The sequence below is a fragment of the Nesoenas mayeri genome (assembly GCF_963082525.1).
Source record: "Nesoenas mayeri genome assembly, chromosome: 5".
NCBI classification, from domain to species: domain Eukaryota; kingdom Metazoa; phylum Chordata; class Aves; order Columbiformes; family Columbidae; genus Nesoenas; species Nesoenas mayeri.
Genome location: NC_137548.1, coordinates 68,501,809 through 68,518,435, shown reverse-complemented (window position 1 = coordinate 68,518,435; position 16,627 = coordinate 68,501,809). Strand labels below are relative to the sequence as shown.

The window sequence follows — 16,627 nt, the reverse complement described above, 5'->3', positions numbered from 1 at the left end:
GAGCGTGTGGCCAAAGCTGCGAGCGGGTGCTGCTGCCAGGACCCCCCGTCCCTCCACCGCGGGGGGAACAGGAGGGTGCCGAAGCCGCTGTGGGGGCAGCGGGTGGCAGGACAGCCGTCTGCCGCAGCACCAGCTTCGGCCTTTTGGCTCCTGCCCTGCAGGAAGGTGACACTGGTCACACACGTGCTTTTGGCTACAAGCACCAAGCGCGATCTTCCTTCCCACCAGCCACCTTTCTTTTTTAGCACATTAACAACATACAGACCTCCCTGCACGCTCTCCAGAAAATGGAAAAGGAGGGTGGAAGATCATACCCAACCCACTCCTTCCCTTTGCCTGATTTCTTTCTGGAAGCCCGCTGCTCTGGTTTCTACCTTTAACACATGCTGTGAGGGAATGCCCAGCTGATGATGCAGGCTTGAAACACTAGCACCAGTCCAAAGCATACTGATATAGGTACGAAACAGCTATTTTCCCCCCCAACTTTAAAAAAGTCAAGTGCCATATTTTACAGTATCCTCGTGATTTGCACAACTTGAGCTACATACACCATGTTAGAGCACGTTTTTATCCCTCAGCAGAGGGAATGCGAACTCCATGGATCATTCCACAGGGACACGGAACAGCCTGGCAGCCTCACAGTTAAGGCATTCAACCAAAACCATCAATCTGAAAAGCAGCTGCTCAGAACAACACAGGTCATACAGTCTCCCAGCTGATACCCACATCCTCCAGTCACTAAAAGGCACTTTTTTTTGCACGGCTCACTGATGAAAAGGACTGCACGGAACACTTCTGAAGGCTACGGGGCAGGGAAACATCAAGCTGTGCAGAACGCCTGCCTAGGGACGTCACAAATCGCTGGCACAGCGCTGGCTCCCGACGGCACGGGCTCAGGGTGCCAGCGAGGTGCCGTACCGCTGTGTGGGCTCTGCCGTCCCGGGCAGGGAGGAGCACAAGCCCTGCAGCACCTCATGGCACCGCGGCGCCCACCCTGAGAGCCCCACCTGCTTCAGCCATCAAACATCAAACCTCCTCTCCTCACCAACGCTTTGATGCCACATTTAGCTGGACTTAAGCATGTACTGAGGTTCCTCCAGCCTCACCTAAGGAGAGCAATGACAAATGAATCAACATTATATGCCACAGTGGGCAAACCATTTTTTGCTAGAGTCCTTCCAGTTTGACATTCTGCCTAAATTCACCTCCCTCTGCCAAAGAGAACATACTGTATTACAGAGACTTTCATATTGGGAAAATATTTTAATATAGTAAACAAGTCAATTTACCTTTCACATGTTTTTAAATAAGTTTATGCTCATTTTTAAACAAAACTGGTTTTACTTAAACAATGGATTACAGCCTCTAAATTCATATTGTTCCCAGCTGATCCTGTAAATAGTGAGGAATTCTGGACACCGATATCCTTTTATAGGTAATAGACTGGCATAAATAGCGCAGGAATTCAATGCAGGTTCAAAGGGAGAAGCTAGCCCTGGTGAGGAAGAAAACGAAGACGCAAAATTCCCTTTTGAGGAGAAAACGGAGGAAAAAAAGATACCACAGTTCTAGCAAGTGGAAACGCTTCCTTCCGCCGCCGACCCCCGCGCCGGGTGAGTCTCCAGCCCGAGCTCTTCGGGGCTCGGTGCCGCCGGGGCCCGCGGTGCCGCCGGGGCCCGCGGTGCCGCCTCCCCTGCGGCCGGCGCGGAGCGACGAGCGGGCGATCGCCGCGGGGGCAGCCGCTCCGCCCGCCGTCCTCCGCCGGGCCCGGCCGCCGCATCCCGCTCCGCCCGGCGCCGGGGCTGGACCGCGGCCGCCCCCCGCAGTCCGCCGGGCCGGTCTTCTCCCCCGGGCGGGGGCTGAGCGCCGCCGGCCGCCTCAGCGGCTCCCGCGCACCCGGCGCAGCGCGGCCGTGCCCGCCTCGGCCCCGGGCGGCGGCGGCGACACGTCCGGGCGGTCGGTCTCGACGAGGCCGGGCTCGGGGCCCGTCCGCGGCGGTGCCGGAGCCTCCTGCGTGGGGCCGGCGGGCGGCGAGCCGGGGGGCCGGCTGAACGCGGGGGCCGGCGGCGCCGCGCGGGGCTGCGAGGGGGTGGCGGCGGCGGGGCCGGGGCCGGAGCCGCCGCCGCGCACCGGCTGCCAGATGAGGCTGTAGTAGACGGCGAGGACGATGGCGGCCAGCGAGACGGACAGGACGTAGGCCAGCACGGTGGCCAGGCGCACCCACTTCTTGTTGGTCTTGGCCGCCATGCGCGCCTTCTTGTCCCCGGTGTAAGTGGCGGGCTTGCCCCGCTCCGCCCCCACCTCCTTCTCCTTCATGGGGGCCCGGCCTTTGGCCCGTTGCTCCACCGACCCCTCCGTGGTGGGGCCCGGCTCCGCGCCGCCGCCACTGCCACTGCCGCCTCAGGACATGCCGCTGCCCGCTCCGGCGCTGGTGCTGCCCGCTCCGCTCCGGTGCCGGGACCGGGACCGCCGCCTCCCGCCGCTGCCCGCGGCCCCACGCTGCTCCCGCGGCTCCGCCGGCCGCGGGCGGGGGCGAGGGGCGGGGCTTAAAGGGGCAACACCGCCCGGCTGGTGGGCGGGGCCGGGGTTGTGTTTAAAGCGGCGATGATGGGGTGTGGTTGCTGCGCGTGCGCTGCCGTTGGGCGCTCCTGAGGGGGCACGCGCGGCGGCAGTTGGTGCGTGTGAGGCGGGAACGGCGGCTCAGGGACCCTTAGTGTGTGTGAGGAGGGGACGGCGGCTCAGGGACCCTTAGTGTGTGTGAGGAGGGGACGGCGGCTCAGGGACCCTTAGTGTGTGTGAGGAGGGGACGGCGGCTCAGGGACCCTTAGTGTGTGTGAGGAGGGGACGGCGGCTCAGGGACCCTTAGTGTGTGTGAGGAGGGGACGGCGGCTCAGGGACCCTTAGTGTGTGTGAGGAGGGGACGGCGGCTCAGGGACCCTTAGTGTGTGTGAGGAGGGGACGGCGGCTCAGGGACCCTTAGTGTGTGTGAGGAGGGGACGGCGGCTCAGGGACCCTTAGTGTGTGTGAGGAGGGGACGGCGGGTGTCTGTGAGGGGAGGGCGGAGCGGTCCACTCTCCTCCCCGAGCCCCGCTGCCTGCTGCCGCCGTGCCCGGCTCAGCTCGGGCCGGTTGGCAGGGACGCGGCCCAGGGCGTCTTAGGGCTCTGCCCGCTTCTCCGGGCAGTATCCCACCGAGCCAGGCCCAAAGTCAGGCTTGTTCTTAGGGCTCTGTGAGCACAGGGAGTGCTGAGCGTGAGGGAGGCTCCTGGCCCAGGCCTGGTGCTGGGGAGAAGGTCAGGAATCTCCACTCTGCTGTCTGTTTTCCAGGGAAGTTCCTTGATGCCTCCCCACCTGCAGGTATGTAATGCTGCCTGCAACTGCTGTGAAGCCTGAGGGCTAAGCAGTGACTTTTGGGTAGAGGCTGATTTAATTCCCTTCAAGCTGGGCTGATACCAAATCCACAGAGATAAAACTTTGCTATTGCTGTCAAAGATTGAATTGACCTTGTCCCCCATATGTTAGTCTCTTACAAAATGGTTGTATTGACTTACTCTGAAGACAGCTGAAATGCTGTTCTAAAGCATGGATTAGCCTTTCTATTTTTTCTTTATGGTGCTAAATATTTACTCTTGAGAATAATTTAGTTTCTCCTTTTCCAATCACTGTCTTCTTCCCTTAAATCTTAGGCCAGTCAGGTGTGTTGCAGCAGAAACCCATGTTGAGCAGGAGCTGCCGTTCTGAAAGAGGCCAACAGCAGCTGGAGAAATAGCTGGCACCCAGAAGGGCATCAGAGGAAGTGAGTGGTTGAGTTTTGAGTTAACAGCAGCATTTTATTTTTACTCTCAATAACAGCAAAAATGTGGAGCGTTAGAAGAGAGAGGATGAGATTTTGCGGGAAGAAGCACAGAGTTTGCAGCTCTGAGGACTACTAGGGTAGAAAATACGTTGTGGAATTCAATGAGGTGACTTCCAAATTAATGTAATGTTTGGAAAAATGATGGATTGTGTTGGCTAAAAGCTCTGGGGCTGCTTTATGTGTGAGGAGGGTGGCACTGCAGTACTGATCTGTGCACATTGCCCCTCACCTGGGCATGGCAGGGAGCTCCCAGTGCCCAGCAGCTGAGGGAGCCTTTTGGAAGGGGCTGTGCAGCCCCTCAGAGAGGGGGTGCCTGAGGGCTCTGGGTTGTTCTTCTAAGGCCAAAGGAATTTTGGAATCAGCTGTTTTTTGGGAGAGCGCAGGTTAACTGGGCATGGGATATTCTGTATCCAGACGCTGCCCTTGCCTGGATTAGAGGGCTGAAAGGTGTGATGTGGTGCTGCCTTTGGAGATCCCCGGCCTTTTGGCCTCACCACAAGTCTTGTCTCTAATAATCTACATCATGGCTACACAGTGTAGATACAGGGGTGAGTGGATCCCAGCACAGCAGCCTTGCCAGCTCTCACAGGGGTAGCAGCGGTTTTGCTGCCTGTTCAGGGCAGAGGGGGTTTATTGCACATAGCAGATGGGTTTTAAAGTTGCCTTGCAACCCAAACGATTCTGTGAAACTGCAGCTAATGACATGCCCTATCCTCCTGAAGTAATTTCATGGAATGTTGCTGTAGCCCAGTATGTTTAGGAAACATTTGTTAGTAGCTATTATGACTTTTCTTTGGTTTCTTATCTCTTGCCCTGATTTCTTACACCTGACCGCATTTTTCTTGTTGAAGTCAATTTCATACACCTGAGTAGTGTCAGCCGCCCCTCCTTATTTTTCTTGCCCTGATTTAATACACCTGACTGAGTTTTTTGAAGTCCAATTTCATACACCTCTCAATAGCATGAGCTGATGGCATCTTACTGGCAAAGGATTTCTGAGTTACAGAAATGCATCTTCTATGTTCCATCAATTTTATACACATTCCTGTGGCCTGTATGTTTAAGTGGTACATTTGGATCCTACAAAAAGGATTTTCTAGTAACTTTTGGGGCTGTGTTATCTTGATGATGGGTTTGTTCCAGCCCCTTTTCCCTTGCTGCTTCTGTTTCATTCAGCAGCTCTCTGCTGCTCCATCTTCTCTTTGCATTTAAAAGGAAAATTCTGTAACTCGATTAGGACCACAGCACCTTTCCCCTGCTTTATGTAGGTTGCTCTGAGCTATCTATTTTGAAGTTGGAGACTTTAGTTTCTGTGCTGCAGAGTATTTGAAGATTGGGTGTGGAAGTTTTTTGTCAAGTGTAATTTATTATATCTTCAGTTTATTTTTTTTAATCCATCCTCTCAGCTGCTGAGCTGTACTCACATTCTTGTTGGCCTTTATGTTCCTGCTGCTGAATGCTACAAAGATGGGCAGAGCCTCACTGAGCTGCTGTCTGCGTTCACTCACAGTTCTTCTTCAAGTGATCTGTGCAGAAATGGGTTTGTTTCAAACCCCTATGCTGTCTGTGATCTCTGCTGTTGCCACTGGTACAGTTTGTCGTCGCCTCTGGTGAAAGGATGATGAATTACAGCCTCCCACAAGTCCTTTCCCTGTGCTCTTCCTTAATACCAGTTGCGGAATTTTGGGCGATTGACATGTACAGGCAGTTCCTCTGCGGCTGAATGGGGCCTTGACAGTTTTTGTCTGATGCTTGTCTAATCCATGTTGTTTTCCCACATTTTAAGTCTGTACTCAAGAGATGCTACATCCTCCTCTATTGCTTAACTTGACCCTGTTGTAGTATCTAGAAGCTGGTAGACAAAAATGAGAGCTGCGGTGTTGCTAGGTGTTCAAATGCATATTGTGTTGACTTTGATAGAAGAGGTTTAAAAGAGTCAGCAGGTTGATACAGGAAATAGGCACAGAATGTAACAGTGAAGTTGGTAGGTGTTGGTAGAATAAAAAGCAGTTACAGCAGCAAACCTTAGTCTTATGTCCCCAAAATTAGTTTCCATTCTCTTGGGAAAGAAGCTAATCCTTCATAATATCTGTGCAAATAATCGCTGTTCTTTCACTGGTGCTGCTACTTTTTTTTCTTCTGCTCACCAAAACTGTGTTTCTGAATCCAGCCATTAATAGCACTCACATGCACCATGGACATGTGGTGGGGTTGTAGCAGCAGTCCAGCAAAGGTAGTGGATGTGGTGTGTAGTTGAGATCCCGCTGCACCTTGTGTCACTTGAATGTAGATTCCAGGAGGAAGTAAAGCTGCTCCAGCTAGAAAATGAGGCAACAGACAATTCAGTGTGAGTTACTTCTCCCTGCCTTCCAAATTCTCTTGTTCCCCTTTGCTGCTCAAGACTCTAGCTCTGTAGTTTTCTCAAAACTGAACTGTGTCATTCTGAAGACATTCTGCCTTCAGCCAAGTGTCTTCCTCTCCCCGTGGCACGTATTCGTTGCTTATTCAGGCTGTAGTGTGCCTGGTGCCTGCAGTGTAGACTTACCCTTCATAGGGCACAACAATTCTATGGTATTATTAAAGAAATTCAGTGTTCCTAAGGCTTTCTCCTCTTTGCCAAGCCCTCTGCTGTCTCACCTTGAGTAAGACTTCTGTTCTCTAAATACCGAGTCTTGTTGTTTGTTGCCAAAGTCAGGTGTAAGATTTTTTTTCCTGTGAATAAATAAATGGGGGTGAGTTTCTCCCCAGGTCCTTTTGTTAAGTGCAGGCAGCTGCCAGAAGGCGTATGCTTTCTGTTCCTAAGCTTGAGTTCCTGGCTAACAACCACAGCTAGAGGCAAATGAGAGCCAGGAAGCCAGAGCTGCAGTATTGATACTCTTTTTATCCTCTGGGTTTTAGCAGAAATACCAAGCTGTGCATTGAGCAGGCTCCCATGGTGCAGAAATAGAGCTCTGGGGTGCAGAGCTCAAAGGTCTTGTAAAGTCAGTGAATGTGTCATGCACTAGGCAAAGCTTGCAAATTAGCCCTTGAGATTTTTGCCTAAGAACACAAAAGAGATTGTTCACCCGAGACAAACAGAGTCAAGGGCACATGGTGCACCCTGGGACTGGAGCTGCCAATGAAGGAGAGCTGGGTAGCCCTTGGACACACAGCCTTTCTCCCCTGACAGTCCATACAATGTACTCTGTGGGGTCTGAGTGTTTATAAGCTGCTCTGTTTTTACTTCTCTGGGGGTCCACTAGGAAGCTTGTTTGCTTATGAGCCTGCTACTTATGCCCTACACCTGTGTTTAGTTGAAAACCCAAGTTCTGAGACAGACTGTTGAAGATTTGGTGTTTCACCTTTTGACTGAACAGCATTGCTTGAATTCTGCTGCCACCTGTTGCAATGGGATGTTTGTTTGCTCTCCCAGGGCCCCTGAAGGATGTAGCTAAATAAACTTGTATTATTGATTTCCCCATGTTCAGAGTCAGTGGATACTATCTAGTGCTTCAGGACAAAGAAGACTTAATTAAGGGAAGATTATTGGCCCAGGATATTAGTGCTGTACAGACTTTGCTTCTGAGAGTAGTGGAACACTGGATTGGATTGCCTTGGGGAGGTAGTTGAGCCTTTGCTGTTACCAGAGGCCTCCTGAAGCTCTGAACTAATTCTGTCAAAGCAGATAAATGTCCTAGCTGGTCCTGCCCTGGGACAAGGGATGGGCTGATGGCTTCCCACAGTCCCAGTGCAGTGCCCCTGTGCTGGTGGTTCAGCAAAAGCAGCTATTCTGCCTTTCTATCCTGTGCTGTCGTTAGGATGTGACACTGGCACCCTACAAATGATAGCTAATTCCATGAGGTGTGTGACTTGACCACTCCACGTAGATTAGCTTGTGTAACTCTAAAATGGTACCTTACTACCACAATGTTATACAGTCCCTTGTCTGAATTTGGCCTTGATTTTTGTTCATGAAGTCTGCTCTGGCACTGTGACTTCTACAGGCAGATTATAGACTTCATAAAGAATTGTAACTCCTGTTTTATTGGCTGTGTTGCTTTTAAAGTTTTGTGTCCTTGGTCACATTTGTGAGCTGGGGAGGGAAGAGGTGGATTAGGTCTTTCTATCTGCCTCCTAATGATTACAGGAAGGAATAGATACTTTTAAATTAATCTGTTTCTTTGCTGGAGTCCTTGAGCAAATACTTCATTAGGCTTGAGCCTTCTGTCTTAGTGAACATCTCTGCTCTTGACAGGGGACAACATCTCAGCCTCTGCTGTCTGCTCTTCTAAAGGAAATATGCCTTATTTCACACTGTTGTTCCAGCCTCCTGTTTGGAGTCTACAGGGAATCAGATTCTGTTCTTCTCTGGCATTTTCCTCATACACTTCAAAATATTCTCTGTTTTATGTGAGAAGGTGCTGTCTCTCTTGTTAATCCAGTAACAGATGGGGGGAGGGTATGTTCTTTCAGCTTCTGACTTAAGTGTGGTAAGTCAAGTTTGCACAGCCCACTGTCTTGTGCTGACTTGGAAAGTGACCTGCAGAGGTTATAGGGTGGGTGGGGAAGATAGTGAAAGTGTTTGGCGTTGGTAGTTGACTAAGGAGGGTGTGCTGGACTCACGTTGATAACCCCATGCAAGGTTTAACTGAATTAAAGTAGCAGCTGGAAACCTCTCCCAGTTCTACTGGAGCTGATTCTTGCTTGTTACACCTTATTGTTTTCACTATTCTGCCACCCTGGTTCAGGATGCAAATGGAAGTGGAGCTGTAAAGTCCTGTGAGAGAGGCTGTTCTGATGCTTCCAGGAGCAGAAAGAAAGGAAGATGTCAGCAGAAAATTCAGTCCTGCTATGTTGTACCCCTGTGAAAAAGGGGAAGATTGGTTTGCAATGAGCTTAAGTGGGATTCATTATTAATGCTGTGTTGTCTGCAAATAAATCTTACATTACAAGTCACTGGTCACTCTGCTCAGGAGAATATTTCTGACAGATCCAGTAGTTGGTTAAGCATCCACTCTTCTGGATGTGTACTTTCTCAGCAGAGGTGTCCAAGCACTTCTGTCTGTGTACAGTATTATTCTGCCATTTTCTGCAGACTATGGTGCATGCATCACTTTCAGCTGAAAAATGCTGCGGAGCCCATGCGAGCCTGGGGACCAACTGCGCGGTGTTTACCGGGATCTTAAAGACCACAGACTGGGACCTGCAGAATGGAATTGAATGTTGATAAAATGGGGGGCAGGCTCAGGTATGATTATGTTCTTGCTGCTCTGTTACTGCAGAGTAACAGGAGATGGACACTATCTGGTGTGCTGCTGCTCTTCATCCTTCTTCCTCTTCTGTTAGTGACCCATCTCAGAAAGTTTTGGTTTCTTGCTAGCAGTTAGGAATTGCATGGTTCAGTTGTCCCTGTGGAGTGGTTCTGTTGGTATTGCAGTAGCGGATAGGATGTTTAAATAGTGCGTGAGTCTGCTTGCCTTGCTCAGCTATGCAGTTTGGAAACATGCAGAAGGCGTATGCTGTAAGCATAATGTACTCCTGCTGCATGTTCCTGCCCAGTGGAAGTTAATTTTCAGTCCAACAATGGCTCAGTGGTTGGTCAGGTTGATTTGGGTTTTTTTGTTTGTTTTGGATTTGTTTGTTTGGGGGTTTTTTGTATTTTTGTTTTGTGGTTTGGTTTTTTTTTTTGTAGTGGTGTCGTTGTTTGTTTTGCTTTAGATCTTTTTACACAAAACCTCACTGCTATTATTGTATTGTGGCATCTGTTGCCACTTGTCTTTTTGTGCCATAGTCCACTGCCCTCTGAGTGTTGCAGATGAAGCTGAAGAGTCTTGCTGTCAGCCGAGAGCTGTGATGGTCCTTGGCCTTTGTGGTTTGGGCTCAAAGGAGGACACAAAATATGCTCTGGCAGACACAATTAGCACTTCTTGTCTTCAGGAGTGATGAGAAAAATATTGTCCTTTGTGGTCCTCTTGGTGCCATTAATCCTTTCAGGATCCCCAGGGTTTAAAGGGCAGAACAGAAAAAGGAGCAGCAGGATTAACTGTGCTTTGCTTAGCTGTGACTTCAGTACTGGTATTTGCAGGGGATGCGAATGGCTGTGTGTGCAATATCGTAGCCGTTCACTAGAGGACAGCATTACACATTGCAAGCTGTAATTATAATGGAACAATGCTGGAAGAGAATTGTTACAGATTGTGTGTGTGCTAGCAATAGGTTGGGGTTGAGGTTGCAAAGTAATTTGCTGAAACCTGGGAGCCATCCAGTCAAGGTGGTTTAATAGATGGTGTGGCTTAAATTGCTGTCTACAGACCCTGTCTTGTAAAATCTCTGCAGGGCAATACTGACTACCTTGCTTCTGCATGCTCTTTGTGGGAGGTAGGTGGTGCTGAATAGGTAGGACAGGGAGCTAAGGAAGACTCTGCAAGAGAAAAAAAAAAAAGTGGGGAATTTTTGCATATCAGAACTCTTGTAGTGGTGGGATGCACAGTGGTGAAGTTAGTGTAAGAAAGGAGGCATGATGCCCTGAGCAGAGGGGATGTAGGATGAGTATATGCTGGGTGATGGACCTTGCAGGAGAAAGGAAAATAAAGGGTGGTTGGAATAAATACTGCTGAAAGTGCTGCTGCTTCTGCGTTCTCTGATATCAGAGCTTTCAGCAGAGGGCAGGACTTGCTTTATTCTATTGCTGTTCCATCAGCCATCTCTTCACGCAAGGGACAGAAGCTCCCACATAGAGCAAGGAGTGTGAAATGAAAGATAAGGAGGCTGGGTTATGCAGAAGGAGATGAGCTTCAGCTTTTTGACCATCTTCATGCAAGCAGGTCTCCTGACAGTTGACGTGCAGTGCCATACAGCTGCTAGTTTGGTTGCAGCTCATCGTGCTGGGTGTGTGTGGTTTTTCTGTTTGTTTTTTTGCGTGTGTGTATCCCCCAGCGAAAGCAGGCCTTGAGTGACAAGCAAGTGATTCTTGCTTACTTAGGTCTGCTGATGCGACAGAGCTGTTGAATATCCAGGTGTGACAGAAGCAGCCTTTCTGTGAGGCCCAGTTCTGGCAGGAAGCAGACGTGGCTCACCAAGTTATGATAACTGTGGTAAATACCAGATGGACCACTAGAACCAGTAGCTGTGACTACCTGATCTCACCTGTAGTCCCTCTGCTCTCGGCAGTACTGGGTGGCAAAGCTCATCCCCCTTTCACTCCCTTGCTGCTGTGACTTTTAAGACCTTCCTGTAGTACTTTCTGTGCAGAGGGTGGGAGGACTGCAGCGGTTCTGAGCAAGATTGATGCTCTGCCCTTTTCACAACTGTGCTCTCAGTTGAAGTTTAGCAGCCCTGAAGCTGCTCTGGCCTTGTAGAAGGGATCAGGTGTGAACACAGAAAGCTTCTGCTCCTCACAGCCACCTCCTGTGTTCCTGTGGCCTTTCTCTATACGTACCAGGCATCAGCGTCTGTTCCTAAGCCACTTACAAGAAGAACACAGAGAACAAAACTCACCCAGCTGTGTCTGGTGTTTCACTGGCATTTATGCCGAGTCCCAGGCTGTCGCTGCTGTCCCTAAGTGCTTCCAACTCAGGCTTTGGGCTCTGGGCAGACCCTGTCATCCATCTGCTGCTTGGGTGTAACCATGTTCTTGGGGCATGGTGGGGCAGTGATGCTGTTTTGGCTGGGCCTGGAGTACCATGATGCTCCATCAGCTGGTTGCCTGAGAGCCACGTGTCACTTTGACACACACACGAAGAAAGCTTAATACCATGAGTGTGGCTTGGTTATGAGAACGGAGGTGCTGGATTCCCGTGTCCCTGGTGTCAGCCCTGATACCAAGCAACTGCAGCCATGGGTGAGCCACCTCAGTTCCTTGCCCTTATAAAACAGAGCGAATGGCCTTAGCTTGGATAGCCAGTTCTTGGAAAGCATGGTGCCCTGCAAAATACATTAGTAAATGCAGGAAACTTGGTGATAGTTGGAAAAGTAGTTCTCTCATTCCCAGTTCATCGGGTCGATAAACCCTTGAAAGAAATGTACAAAGGGTGTTAAGTTTGCTCAGGGTTGTCTCTCTGCAGCAGGCATCTCTGGTAATTGCTGCCATCTCTGTTTTACAGCTAGAGCACTTGCTTCAGATCCACTTACTCTCCTCCCTCGTGCCACTAACATTTGAGAATGCCATTTGGATATCTTCAGTCAGCCTTCCCCTGGTTGTCCAGTATGGTTTGAAGTGCTGGCCTTCTCATCAAGCTGGGTAAGTCAGAGGTGGGAAAGAAACACCAAACCCATGCAGCTGTCTCCCTTTGCACAGCGGGAGTTTTTGTCCACCCTTCTTAAAAAATCTGCGCTACTTCTGATAGTATCTTATCCCTCTTGAGCAGTTACGTCCACTTCTAATTTGTTGTGGGGCTCTGCCTTTTTGACTAAAACTAACCTTGCCCATGTCAGTCCTTTTCACAAGCCACTCTCCTGGTTAGCCAGCGCCTCTCTGCCACCAGCAGCTCCTTTTCTCCTCTGCTCTTCACATGCAATTCCGTTGTTCCAGGGTCAGGAGCAGCGACTCATTTTTGCCCTGTTTGCCATTAACTTTCTGTTCTGCTTTCTGTCACTTCCCTGCAGCTTCATCATTATAATCCCCACCTTACACATCTCTCCCGTTCTGTGTTCCTAGAGCATCTGCAGTTAGACCCAAGTGAATCTGGAGAATATTGCTGTTCCTAGGGACTCCTGTGAATGTTTTGTTTCATCTGTCTGTGGAATTTACATCTGTTCTGCTGGTCTGTCTCACTTTTCAGATTAACATTCAGTGGAACCCAGAAGAGAAAGGGAAAAAGTTAAAGGCTGGACAGTGCAGCATGTGGCCTCAGAAGTGGAGTCTGTAAAGAGCAAGGAGTTAGTTTATTTTACGTGATATTTGGCCCATTGCATGAAGGGGGCAGTCTGCTTGTAGCCAAAGCCTGAGCTGTTCCGTAACCACATCTGCTGAAATAGTTTGAGTGTCGGCTGGCAATGCCTGCACTTCGTCAAAGAACATTTAAGGAAGTTCAGTTGCGGAAGTTCTATGAACCGTGCGCTTCACAAGTACAGCTCTAAGGACCAGGTCCCTTCTGGAGAGACAGCATCTCAGCCATTGTGGACTTTCCTCTAGGTGACCTTGTGCTGAGCTTCTCCCGCTTGCTTGGGGAGCTGCTGATTTACAATGCAGATTCATTGGTCCTCGCCTGCCTGCCCCTCCTAAATTTGGCTGTGATATAAGAGGCTGTCTGATGCCAAGGGTGGCAATGGCAGAGAGCCCTGCCATGTGAGAGACAGAGATAGAGGAGAGGGGGCCAAGGAGGAGCAAACTCTGCAGCTGCTGTTGCCTCTGGGAGCTGAGGAGCACATCTTTGGGACAGAATGTCAATGCTTACCCCTGTCCTGCAGCCCCCGAAGGTAAAGGAGTACCTCTCCACGGGCGAGCGCTTCATCAAATGGGATGATGTGAGTACCTGGGCTTTTCCTTCACTGGGTTCTGTGCGCTGGAGGTCAGATGCAGTGTTGAGTTTTGGGGGAGCCTGGACGCATGGGGGATGGGACACTGTGTGCTGTATTTGAGAGCAGCGATGTCTGAATGAGAGAGTGAACTGAGAAGAACCGGAGACCTGAGAGCTAAAAACAAAGGACGTGTGTTAGGGGTTGGTGATGTGGCTTCTGCACCTCTGGTTATTGTGGCAGCTAGAAGGAAGTGGAGTGTGCCACTGGGTCTGTGTGCGAGGCTTCTCTGCTGTGGGACCTTAGCGTCCTGCCTGTGTGTAAACCAGCTCTCAGGAAGGTAGTTGCTGCTGGGGGTCTCCTTGGGGTAAGAGGCATCTACTGCATTTGGACTTCTCTGGAGGAGCATGAGGGGCAGGACTTCAGAGCTGAGCAGAGTCTGTGCTTTGCAGAGAGAAGGGAAATCAGGCTCCAAGTTTCTTCCTCTTCTGGCCCCGTTGCTGGAGGGGATCAGAGGGGGAGTGTGTCCTCCCACGCCTGCCTGCCTTGTGGGTCTGTTAGCTACCAAGCGTGTAGCGGCTAATCAGTGATCAGCCTGTGCTTTAACAGTGTCAGAGCCTTAGAGGGTGCTGCAAAAACCTTTTTCTCCCTCCAACTGTGTCCTCTTGTATCTTTAAAATGCTTGGTTTGCAGTTTGTTTGTATTTTGTTGTGATGGGAAGAAAGCGTGGAACAGCAGAAGAGAGTTAATGTGAATGTAAAAGTCCCCTCACTTTCTAAGAGGCCAAAGAGTATTTCCTCTAATACCCACATACCTGAGCAAGAGGACAGCAGCTGCCCGTCCATTTGGCCTGGAGTAGGAGTTGTCTGCTGTTGAGCATGGATGTTGATAAGACAGGGGCAGGCCAGGTTGTGATTATTCACCAAGATCGGGGAGAAGCATTTGATGTGATGTTGCAAATGAGCTGCATGAGAAGGAGCCTCCAGCAGCAGTGCTCGAGGGATTAGTGCTTACTTCAGTGGATGTAAAGCTGGAACAGAGTTGTAAGTCCCAAGGCAGTGTGTGTGGGGGAGGTAGATCACTTGTGTGGTATAAGCTGGGGTAGAGCAGCAGCATGGAGAAGTGAGAAAGCAGTGTAATGTACAGCTGGCAGAAAGGATGGATGCTGAGGAATACAGTTGGAACATCACTGGTAGTTATTCAGCTCACTGTACATAAACAGAGGATGACACCAGGGTATGGTGGAAAGCAGAGCCTTCTCTTCCTTTCCAGTGGGACCACTGCCTGGTGGCTTCTTTGAAACTGAACAGGGATTTGGAGAATAACGGGAGCCAAACTTGTTTAAAATTGCTGCTGACTTTCTATGGTCAGTCCTTGGGGACCATTTTCCCAAAAACCTGAAGCTGTTAAGTGCTTCACAGGGAATTCCTGGCATAGTTAGACTCCCTTGGAACCTGAGTCAAGTTGGGCTGCTGTAACCATATGAGTTAGGGAACTCAAGTCCTTTGTGGATTTTTCCCTAGGGTTTATATGTGTTCCTGAAAGGTTGGTTCTAATTACTAAGTAGTTTACAGACTTGACCTCCAACAGTAAAGAATGCTGTCTCCACAAGTGGGCTGTCGAGGTCGTGATGCTCCACCTCCTCAGGCTTTCCCACTCCACAGTTAGAGCAGACTGCGAAAGGTGCTGGCAAGAGCTCCAGGCTGCAGGATTGCTGCTCTTCAGTGGTGAAGGGCCTGCATTTTTTTGTCGCAGTCTTTGAATTGACGTTGCTGTGCTGTTGGTAACAATTTGAACTCCTTCCCCAATATTGGTGGTGAAGGAATGAAGGTAGGTCAGATTGGCTCCTTATGTCACTCTGTACAGTTTGGGACTGGACTGGAGCTTTCACTGTACCAGACATTTCTTGAAAAAAGCAAGCCCACACTTGTTCTATAGTATCTTTACCTTGTCCAGTGTTCGTAACGTGTTCTCTAGGGGAGTGTGCAGCAGGACCTCTGCCAGGCAGGACTGTTCTGACCAGCCTCACTGAGTGAGCTGCCTCATCTTGAGGTAAGGAGCAGCTCTGCTGCACTTTGTTTAGGAGGCAGCAAGCTGGGGCTGCCAGGCAGACTAGAGAGGTTAAGTCCTACCACATGGGTGCAGTTTATTTCATGAACCAACTTAGGAACTCTTTCAAAACCCCAGGTAGGGCACAATGGAGTAGCTGATCTCTTAAGCGGAGCAGATGCGTGTGGATTTGGCTCTGTGCTGACTCTTAGCCCTCGAAGTGGAAGCAAAAATGCTTCTGTCTATTGAAGATCATGGATTACAGGATTTTACCGGACAAGGCTTGCTTTCTTCCCTAGAGTTGAACTCCACAGTGTGAGCAGCTGCCAGTTTGGCTGCCAGACCATCTTCTGCAGAACTGGCCATTTCCTTTGATGTCAGGAGCCACCCTGCAGGAGGGTTTGCCTGCACGCCGCAGCTGTCCGCATCCCCGGTCAGGAGTCCTTATTGCAGCCTCAGCTTGCTTGCAAGAAGGCTGCTTCATAGGAGATAAGGTTAATCTAGAAATGCGGCACTGTACTCAGTAGTAGTACTACAGTGCCTGTTCTGCAGTTTGTGCCTTGTGGCCCTGTGTTCATGGAGCTAATCAAGAGCTCCAGGAACATGGACACGATGCTCTGCAGATCAGCACTGTCCCTAGTATAGTGTGAGAAATACAAGAGGGAGCAAAAGGAAAACATACAACTTTGTGGCATGGGCAGTTTATTCTAATGAAGAATACTGAATGTTGAAATGGAGGTGCCTGGGAATACAGACATGCGCTGGACTGAAGTGTGAGTTCAGTAATGAACTGAAGAACCCAAGACCAAGTGACAAATACGATTTTCAGATTTCATTACTGGTTTCATCTGAGTAGCTGGGTATTTCAGCTTCCTGAACTGAATTTGAAGCCTTCCTAGAAATGGCTGACAGGCCTTTTGATCCTATCTTCTGTGGCACCAGAGGTCAAATGCGGTGAGGAGTCATCTAGACTGAATGAATAAATGGGCTGGGACTGAAGCAGAGGCACCAAGTGTCCTTCGTCTCCATCTCCAAAGAGCTCATGCTAATTCATCCCTTAGCACAGGCTTGCCTGTGAGATGGGAAAGGATGTTGTCTTGAAAATGTCTGTGAAGTTGCCTTTAACTGAACATGCAGCAGCAGTGTCATTATTCGGAGGCTAAGCACACAACCGCAGAGCAGCCCCTGACTCCTTTGCAGTATGTGCCTCAGTTCTGATCTGAAGGGCTTCCCTCTTGTATGAGATTCAGAATCAGCCCTCAGTAATTTAATTTGATTTTGTGATAGTG

General features: G+C 49.9%; 2 protein-coding genes across 2 annotated transcripts in view; one reads left to right on the top strand and one right to left on the bottom strand.

The window, feature by feature from the left end:
* Positions 1-1,249: 1,249 nt before the first annotated feature.
* On the bottom strand, positions 1,250-2,531 carry INAFM2 (InaF motif containing 2). The gene has a single exon (XM_080346076.1). It carries the CDS (start codon positions 2,314-2,316, stop codon positions 1,879-1,881), a length of 438 nt encoding a protein of 145 aa, XP_080202202.1. The 5' UTR covers positions 2,317-2,531; the 3' UTR covers positions 1,250-1,878.
* Positions 2,532-13,168: 10,637 nt separating this feature from the next.
* PLCB2 (phospholipase C beta 2) overlaps positions 13,169-16,627 on the top strand; it is a 59,962-nt gene continuing 56,503 nt past the window's right edge. Inside the window, exon 1 of the mRNA XM_080345701.1 lies at positions 13,169-13,298. Coding sequence (XP_080201827.1) covers positions 13,215-13,298 — 84 coding nt within the window. The 5' untranslated portion in view covers positions 13,169-13,214. The remainder of the gene's footprint in view (positions 13,299-16,627) is intronic.